This window comes from Diorhabda carinulata, chromosome 5 (assembly GCF_026250575.1).
Source record: "Diorhabda carinulata isolate Delta chromosome 5, icDioCari1.1, whole genome shotgun sequence".
NCBI classification, from domain to species: Eukaryota; Metazoa; Arthropoda; class Insecta; order Coleoptera; family Chrysomelidae; genus Diorhabda; species Diorhabda carinulata.
Window position 1 is genome coordinate 11,075,590 of NC_079464.1, and position 17,993 is coordinate 11,093,582.

The 17,993-nt window shown below is 29.3% G+C and overlaps 1 protein-coding gene across 8 annotated transcripts; it reads right to left on the bottom strand.

Annotated features, from left to right (window-relative positions):
* Positions 1–4,477: 4,477 nt before the first annotated feature.
* On the bottom strand, positions 4,478–17,596 carry LOC130893644 (aminoacylase-1-like). 8 transcript variants are annotated; one of them, XR_009059232.1, is made up of 10 exons: positions 17,194–17,374; positions 16,757–16,967; positions 14,745–14,914; positions 13,119–13,290; positions 10,578–10,724; positions 10,255–10,442; positions 9,968–10,197; positions 6,481–6,747; positions 4,843–5,033; positions 4,478–4,668 (listed from the first exon to the last, which is right to left on the bottom strand). XR_009059232.1 is itself a non-coding variant. In XM_057799904.1 (9 exons), the coding sequence occupies exons 2-8, from the start codon at positions 16,860–16,862 to the stop codon at positions 6,504–6,506; spliced, it is 1,257 nt and encodes a 418-aa protein (XP_057655887.1). In that variant the 5' UTR covers positions 16,863–17,004; positions 17,194–17,406; the 3' UTR covers positions 4,681–5,033; positions 6,481–6,503. The 8 variants fall into 8 exon arrangements, 7 of the variants coding, with proteins under 7 accessions (XP_057655887.1, XP_057655885.1, XP_057655886.1 ...); XM_057799904.1 differs by lacking the exon at positions 4,478–4,668 and having other exon boundaries at positions 4,681–5,033; positions 16,757–17,004; positions 17,194–17,406; XM_057799902.1 differs by lacking the exon at positions 4,478–4,668 and having other exon boundaries at positions 4,681–5,033.
* Positions 17,597–17,993: the final 397 nt, after the last annotated feature.

Genomic DNA, 17,993 nt, shown 5'->3' on the forward strand with positions numbered 1-17,993 from the left:
TATTATTTCCCGAAAAATAAGTACTGCCTTTTAATTTATTTGTAAACTTTACGATTTTGCCGGGAACGGCTATAAAATAGTGTCATGGCAGCAACGGAAATTGGAAACTACAATTAAATAACATGATAAGTAAAGTCTACGAACTTTCCGTAGTTGAAAAATTCGTATTATATAAATAACACAACAGTCATTGAAAAGTAATGTATATTACCGAAATAGAATTAAATTACTTATTAATTTTGGGAAAATCGATTGGTTGAGTCCATTTTTAGATATATACGAGGGGTGTCCTTTACATTACTTGAAAAAACCTGATAGTGTATAGATGCCTAGTGTAGGTAATTTCATATTTTATGACCAATAAAAATACACAACTTTGTAACCGATTACGATTTTTCTTTTATAAACAAAACTGCAAAAATGCAGATAAATAATATTTTAAACGTATCAATAAAATGTGATGATAAAAAGTATCAGGCCTTTAAACATTTAATCGAATATGATTCATTATTTCGCATAATGCTGAAAAATATACAAGAGAAAAAAAAACTATTTATTGATACTTAGACATCTGCGAAATAATGGTTAATGATATGTGCATTATAACTTATTTTTATTAGGATTGGGATTTAAAGGAAATAAAAAATTAGCTCGTTTAAATTTTAATTGAAATCAATTCTAATTTTAGAGATCATAAATAAAAAGCCCGTTCAGATTCAAGTTTATTTTTAATTGAATATTATTGGTGATAATTAAATTACGAACTTTTTGAAAAATATCAAACTTGTTAAAAATGTAAGTAAATACAAAATAGACATAGATTAAAGTATAAATATATAGAAAAAGCAAGGATTGAAAATGTGGAAGATACAGCTGAGTCAAAGGGGATAAAATGGGAAGAAAGGAAGAAAATATTAAACAAAATATAAACAGAGGAAAATATGAGATCGTAAATAAATTCTTTCAAATTCAATTTTATATTTAATTCAATATTATTAGTGATAATTAATTTGTGCACTTTTTGAAAAATAGTAAAACCTATAAGATTTTCGCTAAAACATAAAATAAACTATAAATATATAACAGAAAACATTTATTGAAAATGTGAAATAAGCAGCTAAGACAAAGGAGATAAAATGGGAAGGAAGAAGAGATCCTCCAAAAGATAGAAAGATACATAAAAAAGTATATGCCCTAACCCCTTATCAAACACCTAACGGTAATCTGGCTTAAAATTGAATAGAATAATCAGAATACATCAAAATTTGTGTAAAAAACAGCAAATTGTCGATAGTAATTGTAAACTACCTTTTTGAAAAAATATCTAGATAAAAGAATTAAAACATAATAGAATTATACAAGTTGTCTTAAAATGGTACCCGGGGTTCTGCTTTTGTATTGATCTAAAGGGATATAGTTGGAGTAGCATCAAGAATAATCCTGTGAATATTTAGAAGCAGCGGAGGTCTCTTTTTAAGGATTTCTGAATATCAGGAAACTGTACTCGCATATATAGAAACATAGAAGTTTAGATAAGAAGAAACATCAAAATATACCCTAGATAAGAATGCTAACACGAGATATTAATAAACAACCAAATATTGATACAAAAGCACATAAACACTCGAAGATAATGTAAAAATATAGAGTTATAAATATTAAGAATGGGGTCCTATGCATATATAAACCAAATGTAGAGAAAAAAAGTATTTAAGTAGGAAAAAGAGTCAAATAAATTCGATAAACATATGGAAGAAATTGGAATAATTAGGAATGGAACAAAATATGATACAAGAGGATCCTGAATCCTTCAAACATTTTATACGGATATCCAAAAGAGAAACTGCAGTTAGAAGATAGAACAACTTTTAATGAATAAAAGGTGAGTTGAAAACTTGAGATGATGAGTGTACTTATTTTAACATTTTAATTATCCAGTCCACTTTCAAATATTGTTAATCAAAGTATTCTAACTCTGCATACCTTCTTCCGCTTGGTCTTCCTTTTATCTTGTTCCTCCTTATTCTATGTCCATCATTTTTTTGTTGCTCTAAAATCTGGCGTTCTCTGTACGTGACTTGGCCACTATATTTATTTGGATCTTATTATTTTGCTTAGTTCTTCTTCGAATAGATTCCTTATTTCATTATTTGTATTCCTCAGTCATACTTCTCCCTCCCTTTTACTTTCTAGTACTCTTCTGAGTATTTTTCTTTCCCATATATATATATATATATATATATATATATATATATATATATATATATATATATATATATATATATATATATATATATATATATATATATATATATATATATATATATATACAACTTCTCTTCCTCTGCTCTGTTAAGAATCCACGTTTTGCCTACGTAGCTCACTATTGGATTCTCTTATTATCGCATTCAGCACTCCAAACTGTTTACTTCCCCTCGTCATCCTGGCTTCCAGATTTCCTCCCTCGTTACCGTAGTCCTTGATAACCACAAAAAAAATATACCATAACATTTAACTTGTTCTAAGCTTTTCCTTTTCTTCGTTCAGTTGTATTGACAAACTTCTCATTGCTCTTTTGCTTTGTGGTGTCATGTCATGAACTTCGATTTGAAAGAAATTACCTATAACTAACAAAAAAGTTATTTCTTATGTAAATTGTAATTTACTTACCTGGAGAGAGGAAGTCAATTTTGTATTATGATTGGAATTATTTCAGTTAAGTTATCACACCTTCCGCTCACTCACATACACACACTCTTCCAGAAAGATCTTTCAAATAATGTATTCTCTATACATATATCGAAAAATTGAAGGATTTAGTGACAACGCAACAACACGGATTTTACTCCTATGGATTAATAATTTTTGGGGATTCATCTGGCACTGTTAACTACAAACATAATAGTATATTAAACACGGGATTCGATTTGAATACTTAATAAACTTTTGTGTCCTTTTTGTAAAAATTCTACGTGTCTTTACTTTAGCTTCAGACAATGTCATCGTGAGTGTTGGTATAGTGGTAGTGTAAACGTGTGTTCAGTAAATTTCTGTAACAATTTGGAACACTTCAAGGACTCGATAACACTATATCAAACTTAACTTAAACTACATCTTATTGGAGAGAGAATTTTTATATATCCGTTAAAAAGGAAATCAATGGTATAGTTCAACAGGAGTTGAAACAGTTGCCGTAAGAGGGAAAGATACTATTACCTTTTCATTGTGTAACTTATACACTCTCCTAAATACCGGCCTACGACAAAAGAGATTACTGAGCTACTAAAGCAAATTCCAGCTCCTCAGTTAATAATAGGAGATTTTAATGCCCACAATCATATCTGTAAATGTAAATAACTCAGCAGCAGCATTAACTAGTGACTGTTGATGTAGTGTAAACAGTGTGTTCAGTATGAATGTCACCGACACAACAGTTATAGAATTTCCAACGTAGTTGTGATTTCCACGGTCAATTATTTGGTTTAATTAATCATGCCGTAGGTTAAGTGTTTTTCCAGGTTTTATAAAAAACTGGCGTCATCAAGAGTATGGTTGCAGATATAGTTCGTTAGTTTGCAAGAAAGAAATGGTTGGATCTATAAATCAAATACCTTTACAGGATCCTTGAAATAGAAGCATGTGGGCTTTACAAAAAACTAATGCATATATTAACCAATTTAGAAGAGAGACAAATTTGAATCTTTCCTGGCTTTTCAGATATTGAACAACGCATTCAAATTAAGTTCATCCCATGTTGTAAAAAATACCAAAGATTTTCTTTCACTGTGAGGGCACGATTCCAAGAGGTATAAATATGAAAGAGTTTTCAAGGAGATACTGAAACTTTCAATAAAATAATGTATGAATAGACTTTAAAACTATTGATTCGCGGGGAAACTACCTCTCAAATTGACTGGAATTGATACATCCATGACAGAAATACAATTTCGACTCCGAGATGTGGGAAAACTTCTAAAAAGCTTGAGCATGAATAAAGCGACTTGCCTAGATACAACCACTAAACGTATAAAAGAATTGCGAAGCTGAACTAACAAGTCCTCTATGCAAATTCTTTTATCTATCATGTAGAGTCGTTAACCATAAAATCTTGAGCTTGGCTCCCAAGCATACCCTGAAGATGCTCGACTCAATACAGAAGGTAGCAGTTCGACTTATAGGCGATCCAGAGTTGACCAGAAACTTGGACAGCTTAGAGCATAGAAGAAAGATCACCGACCTGACTCTGTTTTACCGTTATTACCACGGCAAATGCTCCTCCGAGCTGTCCAACATAATCCCGTCTAGAGCAGTATTCGTAAGACCTACTTGACAGATTCCATTCTCTTCTTGAAAATAAACAGAATGTTCTAAAAGGAAAACGTTTTGACATCATTCTTGGCATTACGAATGTTAAGACAGATTGGATAAAACCTATTTCAAAGGAAACCATCCAATCATAGAGTAAACGTTAAGTGCATTGCTTCAAATTTTTACTTTGCATTTTATATAATAATCTATCATGTTTTATAATCACTGTTGATATAACTGATACTCTATACTGACTATGACATAATAAATATTTGATTTGAAATATCAGGAAATGGTTTCTTTATACACAAATGTGTTATTGACTTGTTCAGAAAGATTATTAAAATTTCCAAGGTACAGCTGAAAAAGAAAACACTTTAGCATAGTAATATTTCTTTAATTTGAATAGTAGTAATTTTTAAGAGGAATATGGGCGAATTGATTCGGTTCGAAGGTTATATATGAGAAATAATGAAAAAAAAAGGATATTAATTGCAATTAACTACAGGTGGTACAAGGTAGAAATTTATATACCTCAATAATTTGTGTATATGCAGAATAAGCTAGGTCTTAGCTATATGAGAAAAAGCCCAACGTAGTTTTAATCCCATTTTTCTTTGGTAGTTTATATCTTTCCTTGCGGTGCATATAATGAGAGTTCCTCTCAATTCTCTAGAAATAAATTGAATTCTATTGTAGGTGTAATTTTGCTGGGCACTATTGACCTAAAATAATGAAATATGACTAAATTAAGCCACTACAAAGTCATAAGGTCTAAACTAAAATAGAGACAACTGTACTAATAGTATAAGAGAGTTACACTAGAAACACAATTTGCAAATGTCTTGTAAGTATGAAATTGCACTCCCCATTTCAATTGACGCATAATAGGGTACTTGCATTTTATAAAAGTATTCAATTTTTTGTTTATTTTATAAGTTCTTGATATATAATGTCAGAAAGTAAAATATTTAATCCAAAACGAAAAAATAATATCAAAATATATAATTGAAAATTGCAAAAATTTCAAATATTTAACTACGTAAGAAAACGATTACATTTCATTGGTTTAACGTTGTGACGTCATAGATTTAATAAAAACATTGAGCAGTTATCTGCTTGATGATTACGAGGTTATCGTTGCCGGCAACACAGCGTGTGATGTTGTTATTTATTAGTTACGTATAAATAATTTTTCTATATATATGAATAATGTGAATAAACCTTTTATAGGTTAAGTTCTTACATTATTACATAATCTCGTTCAAATTAAAAGTATAATAAAATATTAAAATAAGTTAAATTTGTATCTAAGTTAGATTAAAATGATCCTGGTAACAAAAATAACTACATTCAAACCATTTTCTTGTATATTCGTATTTCTTGACACAAAACACAATTTATATACCAAAGTTTAATAATAACGCTTATTTTAGAATAACCGAGAGAGTAACCCTCGTATTTGTTCAGTGTTAATTTGATACCTATGACGTCTCGCAATATGGCTGCCTACTGAAATGTTTAAACTACCTAAAAGTGTTTAAATTTTCAATAATTTTTTTCTCTATAAATATTGATCAAAGAATTTAAAAAAATATATAATAAAAGTTGTATATAACCTATCCAAAACTATTTTTTTCTTAAACCTTATTCCGATTTTCTAGATCTTAAAAAATATTGGAATGAATTTGAGAAAAAATTATACACTGTGTAAAAGACTAATGGAATAAATTAATTATTTCAGTTACTGTATTTATACGTGTGTATGTGTATACTTATATATACAAGTACAAGCCCCAATTTTTTAAATGGGATGTACAGACCATTTCTGACGCGCGTTTCGATAACCAAGTTATCGTCTTCAAAGACTGAAGGTAAACTAAAACTTGACTTACCTATTTTATACTAAATTTTCCCACCAAAAAACATTTTCCGCAAAAATTAATTTCAGCGGGAAAACCTGCTTGGCGGGAATCTTTCTTTAGCTACTAAACAATAGAGTGGGCTGTAAGGAATTGGCCATTTATCCCTATTTAAACTGTTGGTGGCATAACATAAAAATTTACTGGGTTGACAATGACTACTTATGTCTCATCAAATTAATCACATTTTTACTATAAATAACTGAATGCACTAAATACTACTGCAGTATGCAAATTAATTTTATCGTACCTTAAAAATCTTGTCCAGTAGAATCACATTTTCAAGCGTTTTTCGTTCTTCTTAACATATCCAGTGAGGTTCCCAATTGTTTCTATAATCTTTTCATAATACAAAATGCCCTTCAAAAATGTAGCTGTATTCAAAAATTCATCGTTTTCGTGGGCGAGTATTGAAGTATTGTTTATTGGGGAGAACCCAAATGCAGGGATACCTATCGCTCGAATATAACGGGAGTCAGTTCCTCCCGTGAAAACCTGAGGCTTAAGAGTCAAACCGCTAGAAAAAAAGAGGAAGAAATGGGGCTTCCTTTTGTATCGTTCAAGAGATATAAATACATATGATTCTATAGCACGAAAGTTGACATAAAAGCGACAAGTATTTTCATTGTTTAAAATTTGCGTTTTATTTATAGTCGTAGCTTCACCGTGTTCGAATCAATAAATTTTTAATCAAAAAAAGTTTTTACATAAATTAGTCAAAAACTGTAAAAACAGATCATAAAAAACTTCAAATATATAATTTATTATTCAACCACAAATAAATTACTACAATCAAAACAATCTTTAAATTTTACAATTCCAAAAATATCATTTTTATATCTCGTTAAAAATATATTAGTATAGTTATTATCCAGTTTTATCTTCAACATTGGCGATTTTAATAATTATTTTAACATAAGTTTCAATTCCTTTCAAAAATACTTCAGTGTTCAAAAATTCGTCGTTGTCGTGCAATAATACAGGAGTATTAGAAATCGGCGAAAATCCAAATGCGGGAATACCGCAAACTCGAATGTATCTACTGTCCGTACCACCAGGGAATACTTGGGGTTTAAGTTTAAGGTTGCTGGAAAAAAATTAGAAAACAAAAAAATTGATAGGATAAATGGTAAAAATGGTTCAGAGTAATGGGAAATAAATTATAAGAAATAGAGAAAACGCATTTGAACGGATCGATACAAACACAAAAGTACAATGATGATTATTAATGTAAAAATTGATGGTAAGTTAGGTGAGATGAAATATTCAGCTTCATAGGATAGGTGCTATGATTAATATTACTAAATATTTCTTTTTTTTTTTTTCTTATTTCTCATACCTTTTGATATGTTATGTTTCTAAATGTTCTTGATTTTATGTCTCTTCTGTTTCAAAGAATTACAATCTGTCAAAACGTCAATTTTTATCTATCTTTTGAAAATTATTTAAAAAAAACTAATTTTGAAACTGAAGAGACCTAATATCAAGAGCATTTACAAATATAAATTAATAAATATTTATATCTTTACAAATATTCTAGTTTTTTAAAATTGCTATAGACAAATGATTATTCATAATTTCGATTCCTGAACAGGTAATGACATAAAAAAATGCTCAAAACTGCTTCAAGAATACGAAATAACTGTAGTAGTAAAAGTAAAGATAGGTGTGAATATTTCTGGCTTAAGAAGAGGGGCTTTCTTTTACAAGAATACATTTCAATGAATTATTTTAGTATATTGTATATTAGGGTACCATCCACACCACAACCCTATTGTATTCCCCTTTCTTGCTGTGATAGTGGGGATACTCAGTGTTTAAAGCTGATCTGTTAAACCTCCTCCACTTAGAAAATTCAGAATGTAAGATGCCTCTAGCTGCCAGAGATCTTCGACTTCTATTTCATATGCTCCCAGATATAGTACTCTGGAGTTCCGTAGTGTCTCACACTTTGAAAGAATGTGGATAGAGGTTTCGTCCTCTATGAAACAGAAATCGCATGCTGCATCCTCTGCTAAGTCAAGCGTCTTCAGTTGTCTATTGAGACGACAGTATCCTGACAGGTCTCCTATTAGTATTTTTACATTGTCCTGGTCTAAAATAATACATTCAGCATATATTTTCTATGGTAATAGTTTCCTATGAGTGTCTGCCTATGTCTTAACCTCTGTAGATTGTCCCAGTAACTAGTTTTGTATCAAGGTATAAAATCCTATAAAGGGTTTTTCTGCCCCTACTTTAGCAAGTCTGGCAGCTATTTGTTTCCCTCCACTCCAATGTATCCCAGAATCCAATGCATGATAACTTTATTTTCCTTGCCCACCTCGTTTAGATTGTCCAGGCATTCCTGATAAAAATTGCTTCTATATGACATATTTTGATACTAATAAAACAATAAAAGGTACTCAAAGAGCGGAGTGGAACAGTTGAATTTAACACTTCTATTGAAATTTTCATCTGAAACAGATGTATGGCGAGCCAAATTTGGTGGCGTTAATCTGAGGTGGCTGGGACACGTAGAGATGATGCCTTCTGATCAATACCTTTGCAAAGCCATCTATGGAGTTCCTGGAGGACGGCGACTGAAAGGAAGACCGCGCCTTCGCTGGTTAAAGGATGTTAAGGCGGACCTGATCCAGCTAGGGGTTCGACGTTGGAGTCGATTATTGAGAAGGCCCTGGTTCTCAAAGGACCGTAGCGACAGTTAAAGAAGAAGAAGAAGAAGATTTAAATTTTCTTGCATAAATTACAACTAAATTGGTGAAAGATTTTACACTGAAATTCTTATCTGTCACTGTAATTTTTTTTTGAAACTGTAAATTAAGAACAAAATCTTATACACATTATTACAGTTCATCAATAAGATAATTTTTTCTTAAATGGAAAAATTGATATTTGAATTATATTGTTTCCAAAAAAAATTCCTTCCAGAATTATCATATCAAAAAGTATTTGGATCTCAACAGAAAGAGCTATACCTCCCCACTCGCTTCTTTAATGATGACTGCAAATTCTTTGGTGGAGGAGAAAACTTCAAATCATCTAGTTTAAAAATGCTTAGTCATTGCAGGTCAAAATGCTTTGAATAAAAAACTTCTGGGAACAAGAATCCAACCTACTAGAAGACATCATAGACAAGTTTATTAGAACTAGTAGGTGACATGTAAGTGTCATAAATAGGTCAAATATGGAAGCGGTTGCAGGACAATGTAATTATATCTACTATCTATTTATATCGAGTTTAAGTTCGTTTCTTACGATGCCATCTGTTCTAGCTACCAAATATTTTGTTTAGAAAATATGTTACAAACTTTTATCTCCAATAACACCATATTATTATTCCAATGAAGATATATATTAGTTCTTTTTTCCAATAAAGTAATTACCATTATAAAAAAACTCACTTATACTTTGAGCTACATTTTTGTATTGGAATAAACAGTTTCAAAATGCAATTTGTATATTGGAGTGTTTAGCATGCCTGATTCAATAAATAAATGCAGTTTATACCATCCTTGAAAACAATTAATTTCAACTAAGCACATATTATGATTATTTTTATAACCAAATACTTATTGTTGAGAAATTTTAGTCTAAATGTTAAAAAGCCTACAGTGATAATGTGTACAAGATTATCTAGTAAAAATACTTCAACTATTATTACATATTATCAAATCACATTTCACATAAATAACCAATGATAAGCAAGTATTATTAATATGATAGTTAGTACTCACAGCTCGTCGGTGGCTTGTTTAAATGCCACCCAATAAGGATTCGAGTTGTCCACTTTTGTTGGCTCTATTAAACTCTGCTTCTGTTCATATTCAATATATACACCTTGTCCCGCATCTCTGCACCAAGTATTTAACGTTTCCTCCCATTTTTTAAAATCGACTGTAATTGCCAGCCGTGAATCGACTGTCAAAATAAATTCGGGAGGTATAACATTAGCTTGAACTCCACCCTTAAAGTGATAGAGTGATAACAGCACTTGATTTTTATAATTTAAATAATTATTTACCTTTACTTCTGTCAAATTGACGGTAGTTACATCTCCAATAGTTAAATTAGGATTATCTTTCAATTTCTTTTGCTGTTCTTTTCTAAACTCATATAACTTATTTAAAATATATGAAGCCTTCTCACCGGCAGTGTTCTCTAACAACAAAGATCCATGTCCGGGATGACCAGGGCAATGAATGTGCATTTCTAAAAGTAAAAATATTAATGAATGCAGAATTTTACGTTTATAATATAATGAAATAAGAAACTGTATTTTTCTATATGAACAAGTTTAATATGAAAAATGTTGGAATAACTTTGAATATTCATAAATTCACTTACGCCAAATAACTCTTTCCGCGTAAAACACGGGATATTCGTTATTGGGACTAGCCATACCTTCATCTAATGCAAAACCAATATTTAGATTTTTAAAATCATTTGTTTTTATAAACGCCTTCATTCCATCAACGCCTCCAGTTTCTTCATCTAAAAATTATGATAAGGTATGTAAATTATAACTGAAATTTTTGAAAATTTGTTTCATAAAACCAGAATAATTAAAATATATTAATTTAAATTTTTGAAGCTATTAAAATGATTATTTATCTAACATTAAAACTTCTTTCTAGACATTAATAAGATAAAGCGATTCAAAAAGTTGTCTAGAGTTCATGAGGTTGAAATAATAAGTACATTCAAATCATAAACCTGTGAGGTTCAATCACTTCTTGTATTATCAACTAATTCAGCAGCAGAATAATGTCTAGACAGCAAAGATCATTATCATATTAGCCTAGAATAATATTTAGAACCATGAAGATTAATATGTCTTTATATAACTGGACAAACCGGCTTCAGGAAGAACAATTTCATGGAATGTAGCTGAAGAACTATGCTTGATATGTTTTTTAAAAATCATATGGTTATGAAATTCATGTTCTCAAATGAACAATTCATTCTAATAACATTATAGGCGGGGAAAACACAATCTTAAAAGTGCACTTACACAGATTTAAAAATTTTTCATATTAGGAGATAACTAATCGAAATATTAATAAAATAAGCCCAGTATAACGAGGTCTTTACTGGCACAATTTTTTTATTATCAATAAACATTTATAATTTGCATTTTATTCTAAATTTTATGTACTTTCAGAAAAAAGTGGTAGGATAGACATTTTCGCCATAATAGCAATACAGTTTTTTTCTAAAAATACATAAAATTTACTATATTCACTATAAGGTGAAGAGGAGACAGGTTTAGTATCACCTCTAGGGCTGTGATGGGACATCTTGACATTGCCTCTGTAATACCTAGACAGATTAGCCTTTGAACCTTTTTCAGTTTTTTTTTCATTTCATCATGACTGTTTGGTATATCCAGAATACTACCTTAAGCTTGTCTTGCCAACAAACTTACAAGTCAATATAGCCGCAGTGGCTTTTGAAATTACCCTGTCTAGGTGATTATTCCAAGTAAGTGTTTTATCCTAGACATTTTGCTTCTTTGGAAAGTATCAATTTATTTCAATTAGGGATAGGTGCGCACATATTTGTCTTCCTTATTGTAAATGGGACTATTGTTGTTTTACTGGGGTTGATCGTCGCTGAACGTCAAAACCATAACTTCACTTTTCTAAACAGATACCTTGAAAAATGACTTCTCTGAGTGAAAAGCTGATAGAATTTATATGTGCTCATGAGCGTTTATCTAATCGACAATCGAGTTTTCTTATCGAATGTTTTATTGAGTCTCTGCTCAATAAACTCAAAAGTTGATCATATAACCCCGATTAATTCTTCGGTGTTTAAAAAATTCGTCTGGATCTATTTCGTTTTTTTAATATCTTAGTAAAGTAACTGTTGATATTTCTATTCAAATTGAGGGGTGTATTTTTAGCATTTATGAACGTCTATAGCGCATCATAGTCGCGATCATTCTATGCATTGCTTAATGGTGAAAATGTTACAATATTAAATAGACATGGAAACTGGAAATCAACTTATGTCTCTGAAGGGTATATTAGACAATTCACCAGCAAACAAAATTAAAATTGTCAAGACCATACAAAATTTATTACTATTGTTATTATTAATATTACCTACTTTTAAAATAATTTCTATACAAATATTAATATAAGCAATAATTAGAATATTCCTAATTTTGTTCTATAAATTAATGATATAAAGAAATGTGCATCACTTATTTTTATATTAATGTTAATAACTAATCAACATGGTTGCCGAAAAAAAATATTGTATTCAATACTATCGAAAGCTGTTTTTTTAAATGAGTAGACAAGTACTTTCCAGACTTGTACATAAATTATACCATAAAAGTATATTGAAGAATCATTTGAATCTAGATGATATACTTCAGATATTAGATAAAATCAAATTTTGAGTCTTGAAATCCATTACAACTAGTTCAAATTATACCAGCAAATTGTAAATACTTAGTTTGAATAATATTTAAAGCAAAGTCATTTATTGATTTTAAACCTTTCCCTTCAAGGTCACATGAGAGAAAGTCAAATATCTCCCAGAAATAGATAGCCAAGTTTCATGTTCTATTAACCATCGCACCTTGATTAGTTTAGGGTTGGGATTGAAAATTATTCATGATTCATCGATTCTTCTGATATATTTATAGTCATTATAGAAACAACAAAAAAATTATATCGAGCACAATATTTGAAAAACAACAAAAATTTCTTACTTGTCAATAGTTTTTTTTTATTTTAACCTATAAACAACAGTGTTGTAAATTGGTTGTTATTAAAAAATATATCAATTCTAAATCTGTTAATATTATCGTTGCAGTATTAAAGCTTCTTACTAGTTTCATTTATTGCCTACAAATCAGATAAAATTGCTTACCTGGAACAAAACTAACATGTATAGTTCTTCTTAAAGTAACACTTTGGAACTGAAGTCTTCTGATTGCTTCCAAATACTGTATTCCGACACATTTCATATCTTGTGCACCTCTTGCATAGATATTACCTTTATCATCAATATGAGCACTGAATGGTTTGTATGTCCATTTTTCCTTTGAAGAAAATAAGTGTATTGTTCAAAATAATATTTTTCTAAGGCACATAGGTACTACCACTACACCAATTACATTATATGACGCTTGCTTCATTACGCAAATTATAACTCTTCACCTTCAGTCTATGAGGAAGATAACTTATTTATCAAAACACTCATCAGATATTTAACAGCATGTTCAGTATTATAATCGCAAATATTCCAATATATTCCTGCTTAGTAATAGTTTGTAACTTAACATCAATAATTAATTTCGAATGGTGTTACGGGATGAGGAACCAAAATAAAACTGTCCAAGAGTTTTTGGTAATGCCAACGTTTCGATCTTTTTTTCGATTTTTATCAAGACTTTTTAAATTATTATTATGACTGACATCTAATAATTAAAAAATCCTTGATAAAGATCAAATAAAAGATCGAAACGTTGGCATTTAAAAAACTCTTGGACAGTTTTATTTTGAGTCCTGGGTTTTTTAAATATATATAATACAAAGGTAACTCGAATGTTGAAGCCTTGATAAAGAGCAAATAGAAGATTGAAATGTTGGCACTTTGAAAAGTTCGTACACAGTTTTATTTTGAGTCTTCAACCCACAACACATCGACATTAATAAAGTTAATAAAATAGCTAATCTCAATTTTATTAGTATTTTCAATTCAAATTGATCTGCTATCAATTTAATAAATTTGTTAGGTATACACAATTAGTTTGTAATAATTTGGAGGTCAAAACAATGAAATTGATTAAATTATTAACTGATTTAATAAAATATGTTTCTGTAGGGTGCAAATAATCTTAAGCAACCTCTCCAGAAGAATATTTTTCTTAAAAAATTTCCTGCCAATTTTTAACATTCCAAATATATGAAGTTTAGTTTGAAATTTTTTTTATAAAGAACAAAGATTAAATCATTATATAAAAGGTTATTTTGATAACATGCTATTTTATGAAATTCAATATTTAACAAGCAAATATGTGGTGTAACATATCAAATAAAACAAAAAATATTCTCATTATCACAAGTTTTCAACATTAAAGAAATAAATGATAAGTCTACTATAAGAATTTTAATAAAGTTATTTAATTATTAATTATTTAAACTACATTTTTCATACGACACAACATATATATTGGAGTACAAAATTCTAAAGTAAAAAAGAAATGTTTTTTAAGTAAAAAAAAACCTAAAGTAGTATTACTAGTTGTTATAAATCTGATGGTATCCATCACTAATTTTGAGTAAACATAATAATCCACAAATATCCCATATAAAATCAGTTGAAACAAATTTAGAGAATATACGAATATCAGAAATCATTATAACAAAATAACCACAGCTTAAATGTAATAAACTAAACATAGAATTTTTTTCAACTTCCTAGCTTAGTTTAGTTTTAGTTTGGCTTGCAGGTCATTATTTTTGAAAACCTAACAAGATATCAGTTGCTTACCTCAAAGACAGGTACAACATCCATGTGGCTGTTAAGTAATATCGAAGGTAAAGTAGGTTCTTTTCCAATCCATGTTAATATCACAATTGGTTTTCCAGGCACTACTGATATAACCTTTACAGGTAGTCCCAGACTACTAGCTTGTTTTTCCAAAAATTTAACACAAGGTTCTGAAATTAGTACGGTGTTAAAATTATTTAATATACAGAAACCTTTAAAAAACAAAGATTTACAGAAACTAGTATCAAACAATGTCATTATCTCTTATTTAAAAAATGAAGTAATTTTCTTCAAATACCATTATCTTTAAAATTAAAGCATCTCAAATGTGTGCAATGGGACCTTCTCTATTAAGTATTATAGCATAATTAGTAATGAAAAATCTTGAAGAAACTGTCTTAAGCAAAATAAATATAAATATCCCATTCTTTTCCCTTTATGTAGATAGTTACATTACTGCTGTACCAAAAAATCAAATTGAAAACTTAAATCAAAAATTCAATTCCAGCAAATTATAAATACTTAGTTTGAATAATATTTAAAACAAAATCATTTATTGAGTTTAAACCTTTAGTCTACATAGGACAGACATCTCAGTATATAGAAAATAGATTTAGATAATTTCAATAATTTAAGTAAAATTTATAATTCGATTTTATAAATTTTAATACAATTATAAATAATTTGATTGATGGCTGCTACCTATTTATGAGATGTTGAAAATAAGGAAAAATAATGATTCTTGTCAAAACAGATTGCTATTTTCATTTTGATATTCACAATGTCCTACTACTGATATATTGATTAATATAATTATGCAAATTGTCAGTGTGAAAGTGATAAAGACCAAAGAAGGTCGAATGTCAGGATTTTATGCTTTTAAACGAAATTTTAATTAAAAGATACCTAAAATCAAGATAATTGATCCAAAAACCATATAAATGATGTCTAAGAAGTGAAGAGTTGAAGAAAAATGAGTAGTACACATTTTTAACGTACTTTTCCTCTAGGAAGAAACAAATTAATGAAATGGGTATAACCTCATCCTCAATATCATTATTTGAAATAGAAGAGACCTCAGTAATATATTTGATTAAAACCTAATGAAAATAGAAAGATGAAGGCTAGAAAAAAGTGAACTTAATTATATGCCAATTTATAGATAACAATTTTGTTATAAGATATTATTTTCAATGAATGTTAAATATGTATGTTCAGAGTATCTTATCTAGGGATTATCACTTATAATAAGTAAACTCTTTCTTGCATATTATACTCTGTTTAGTTGATATTTCAATGTGGCAATCGAGGAAGAAATTATTAACTTTATAATTAGACAAAGCATATAACAAACCAATTTGTCACAATATCCCAATCTTGTAAGATCATGATTCAATACAACCACAAAATGAAATAGGTAGTGACGTATCAGAACTTATTATAGTTCTATAAAATTTGTCTCTAGTATAACTTAATATATAAATCCTCAAAAATAAATCACATGATTCCTTTTCAGAGACTAGCTTCAACACTATATGGAACAAGTTCAATAAATTTGTAATAACATGAAAAAATAACTAATTGTGTGAACTGAATCAAGAATTTAAAAATAAAAAATTGAGTTTCATCATTGTCTTAACTGAAAAGCATGAACAATATCAATTTCTTAATAAACTGATCCAAAACGTTTATAGCTGAAGTTCCACTATCCAGAATATAAAATTATATTTTACTAGATTCATTATAATTTAAATTGCTTTTATAACTCACCATTCTCAAGGTACAATATCTAAATAATTAGGAAAAATACTACACTAATATCACAGAGAATTAGGAAATATTGAACAAACTCCACACCCACAAAGTGAAGCCAAGCCAAAGAATTTACCAAACAATTGACAACCTTCGATACGTATACGCATTTGTTTTTTATACAAAAAAAAACATCTTAATTTTTACAAGTCTAACATTACAGTGAATATAAGATATAAACATTTTGTGTTTGAACTTACCATAATTTACATCTGGGTGTACTGAAGGAATTTGAAGATATTCACGAAAATTCTTGACAGCTTGTGTATCCAACGCTTGTTTTTGATCAGCTGTTAATGAAGACATCTTTCGACTTTTTCACGAAATTATTTGAAGTAAAATGTAAAGCACTTTAACTCCTTTTCAATAATTTTGTAAATCCCCACTCCGTTTTATAACTTACAGGAAGAGCTTATCAAGAAAATAAGTGTGATTACTTGATCTAAAACTAGGCCATTATGCTATTGAGTTTCATTATTGTGCTATTATTGTATTTAAAGTCAATAACCAATTGAAAAACATGTTTTCCTCAATTTCGAAGAATATTGCGGTTTTCTTGATAGTATGTGTTGTGGTAATCACTTTGTTTTTAAAATTGATGAAATAATCTAATACGAAAGATAGTTTGTATTATTACCTGCGGTTTTCAATATTCGTCATGGAAACATGTCATAATACTGCATTATTTTGAAATTGCCGCGCATATTCAAACACCAATCAGCTGATCGAGCCCTTTCGACTGCATAACCAGCAATGAATCATTTCGAAAGAATTATACTAAATATTTTAAATTATAATTACAAAATAGGTGATCTGTGTTATAGTTATAGTATATTATATAATTATTTTCAATAATTATTGATTTATGCGCGGGCAGTATCTTATTCCAAATGTACTTATCTTTTATTTTTCAGCATTGAAAGTTATGAAAACAAATATTATGGGACGAGAACAACTCATAGGCAACTACCAGTACAGTATAAGCTGAAACTGTAATTAGTTAACTGTGTATGTTATTCATATATGTAATACTCTGATATGGTCAGTTTCTATAAGTGGAAGTTGTTCCGACTAAGTGACACAAATAGTGTATTGTTCTCTCTCTTCCTCGGGCGCTAAAGTGTCACGAACGAGAGAGAGAATGAATATTGTCGGCACCGTAACGTAGAGACGTTTTTTCCCCATAAGATTACATATATTTTTATTTATTATTATAACAAGTTTTTTTTATTAACAATCAGAATATTTTTTACATTATATGGGTTAATTTGCTAGAGAGTGTTAGATAATCAAACATCTATAATGTCTTGGTGAGGCTGACCTCATTTTGGCCAACTTCTTTTCAGTCTTTTCGCGTTTCGTGGCATTAACAACTCCTCAAGTAGTGGAATTGTGTGGGTTTCTATTGTTTTGTGATATTTGGTGACCCTCTCTTGG

What these genes read in the sequence shown, in the direction of transcription:
- LOC130893644 (XM_057799903.1), bottom strand. Translation starts at nt 16,862, where the DNA reads ATGTCTTCATTAACAGCTGATCAAAAACAAGCGTTGGATACACAAGCT. An exon ending in ACATGTTAGTTTTGTTCCAG is followed by an intron (nt 10,725 to 13,118) that starts GTAAGCAATTTT and finishes CATAATTTTTAG; the next exon opens with ATGAAGAAACTGGAGGCGTT. An exon ending in TCAATTTGACAGAAGTAAAG is followed by an intron (nt 10,198 to 10,254) that starts GTAAATAATTAT and finishes TATCACTTTAAG; the next exon opens with GGTGGAGTTCAAGCTAATGT.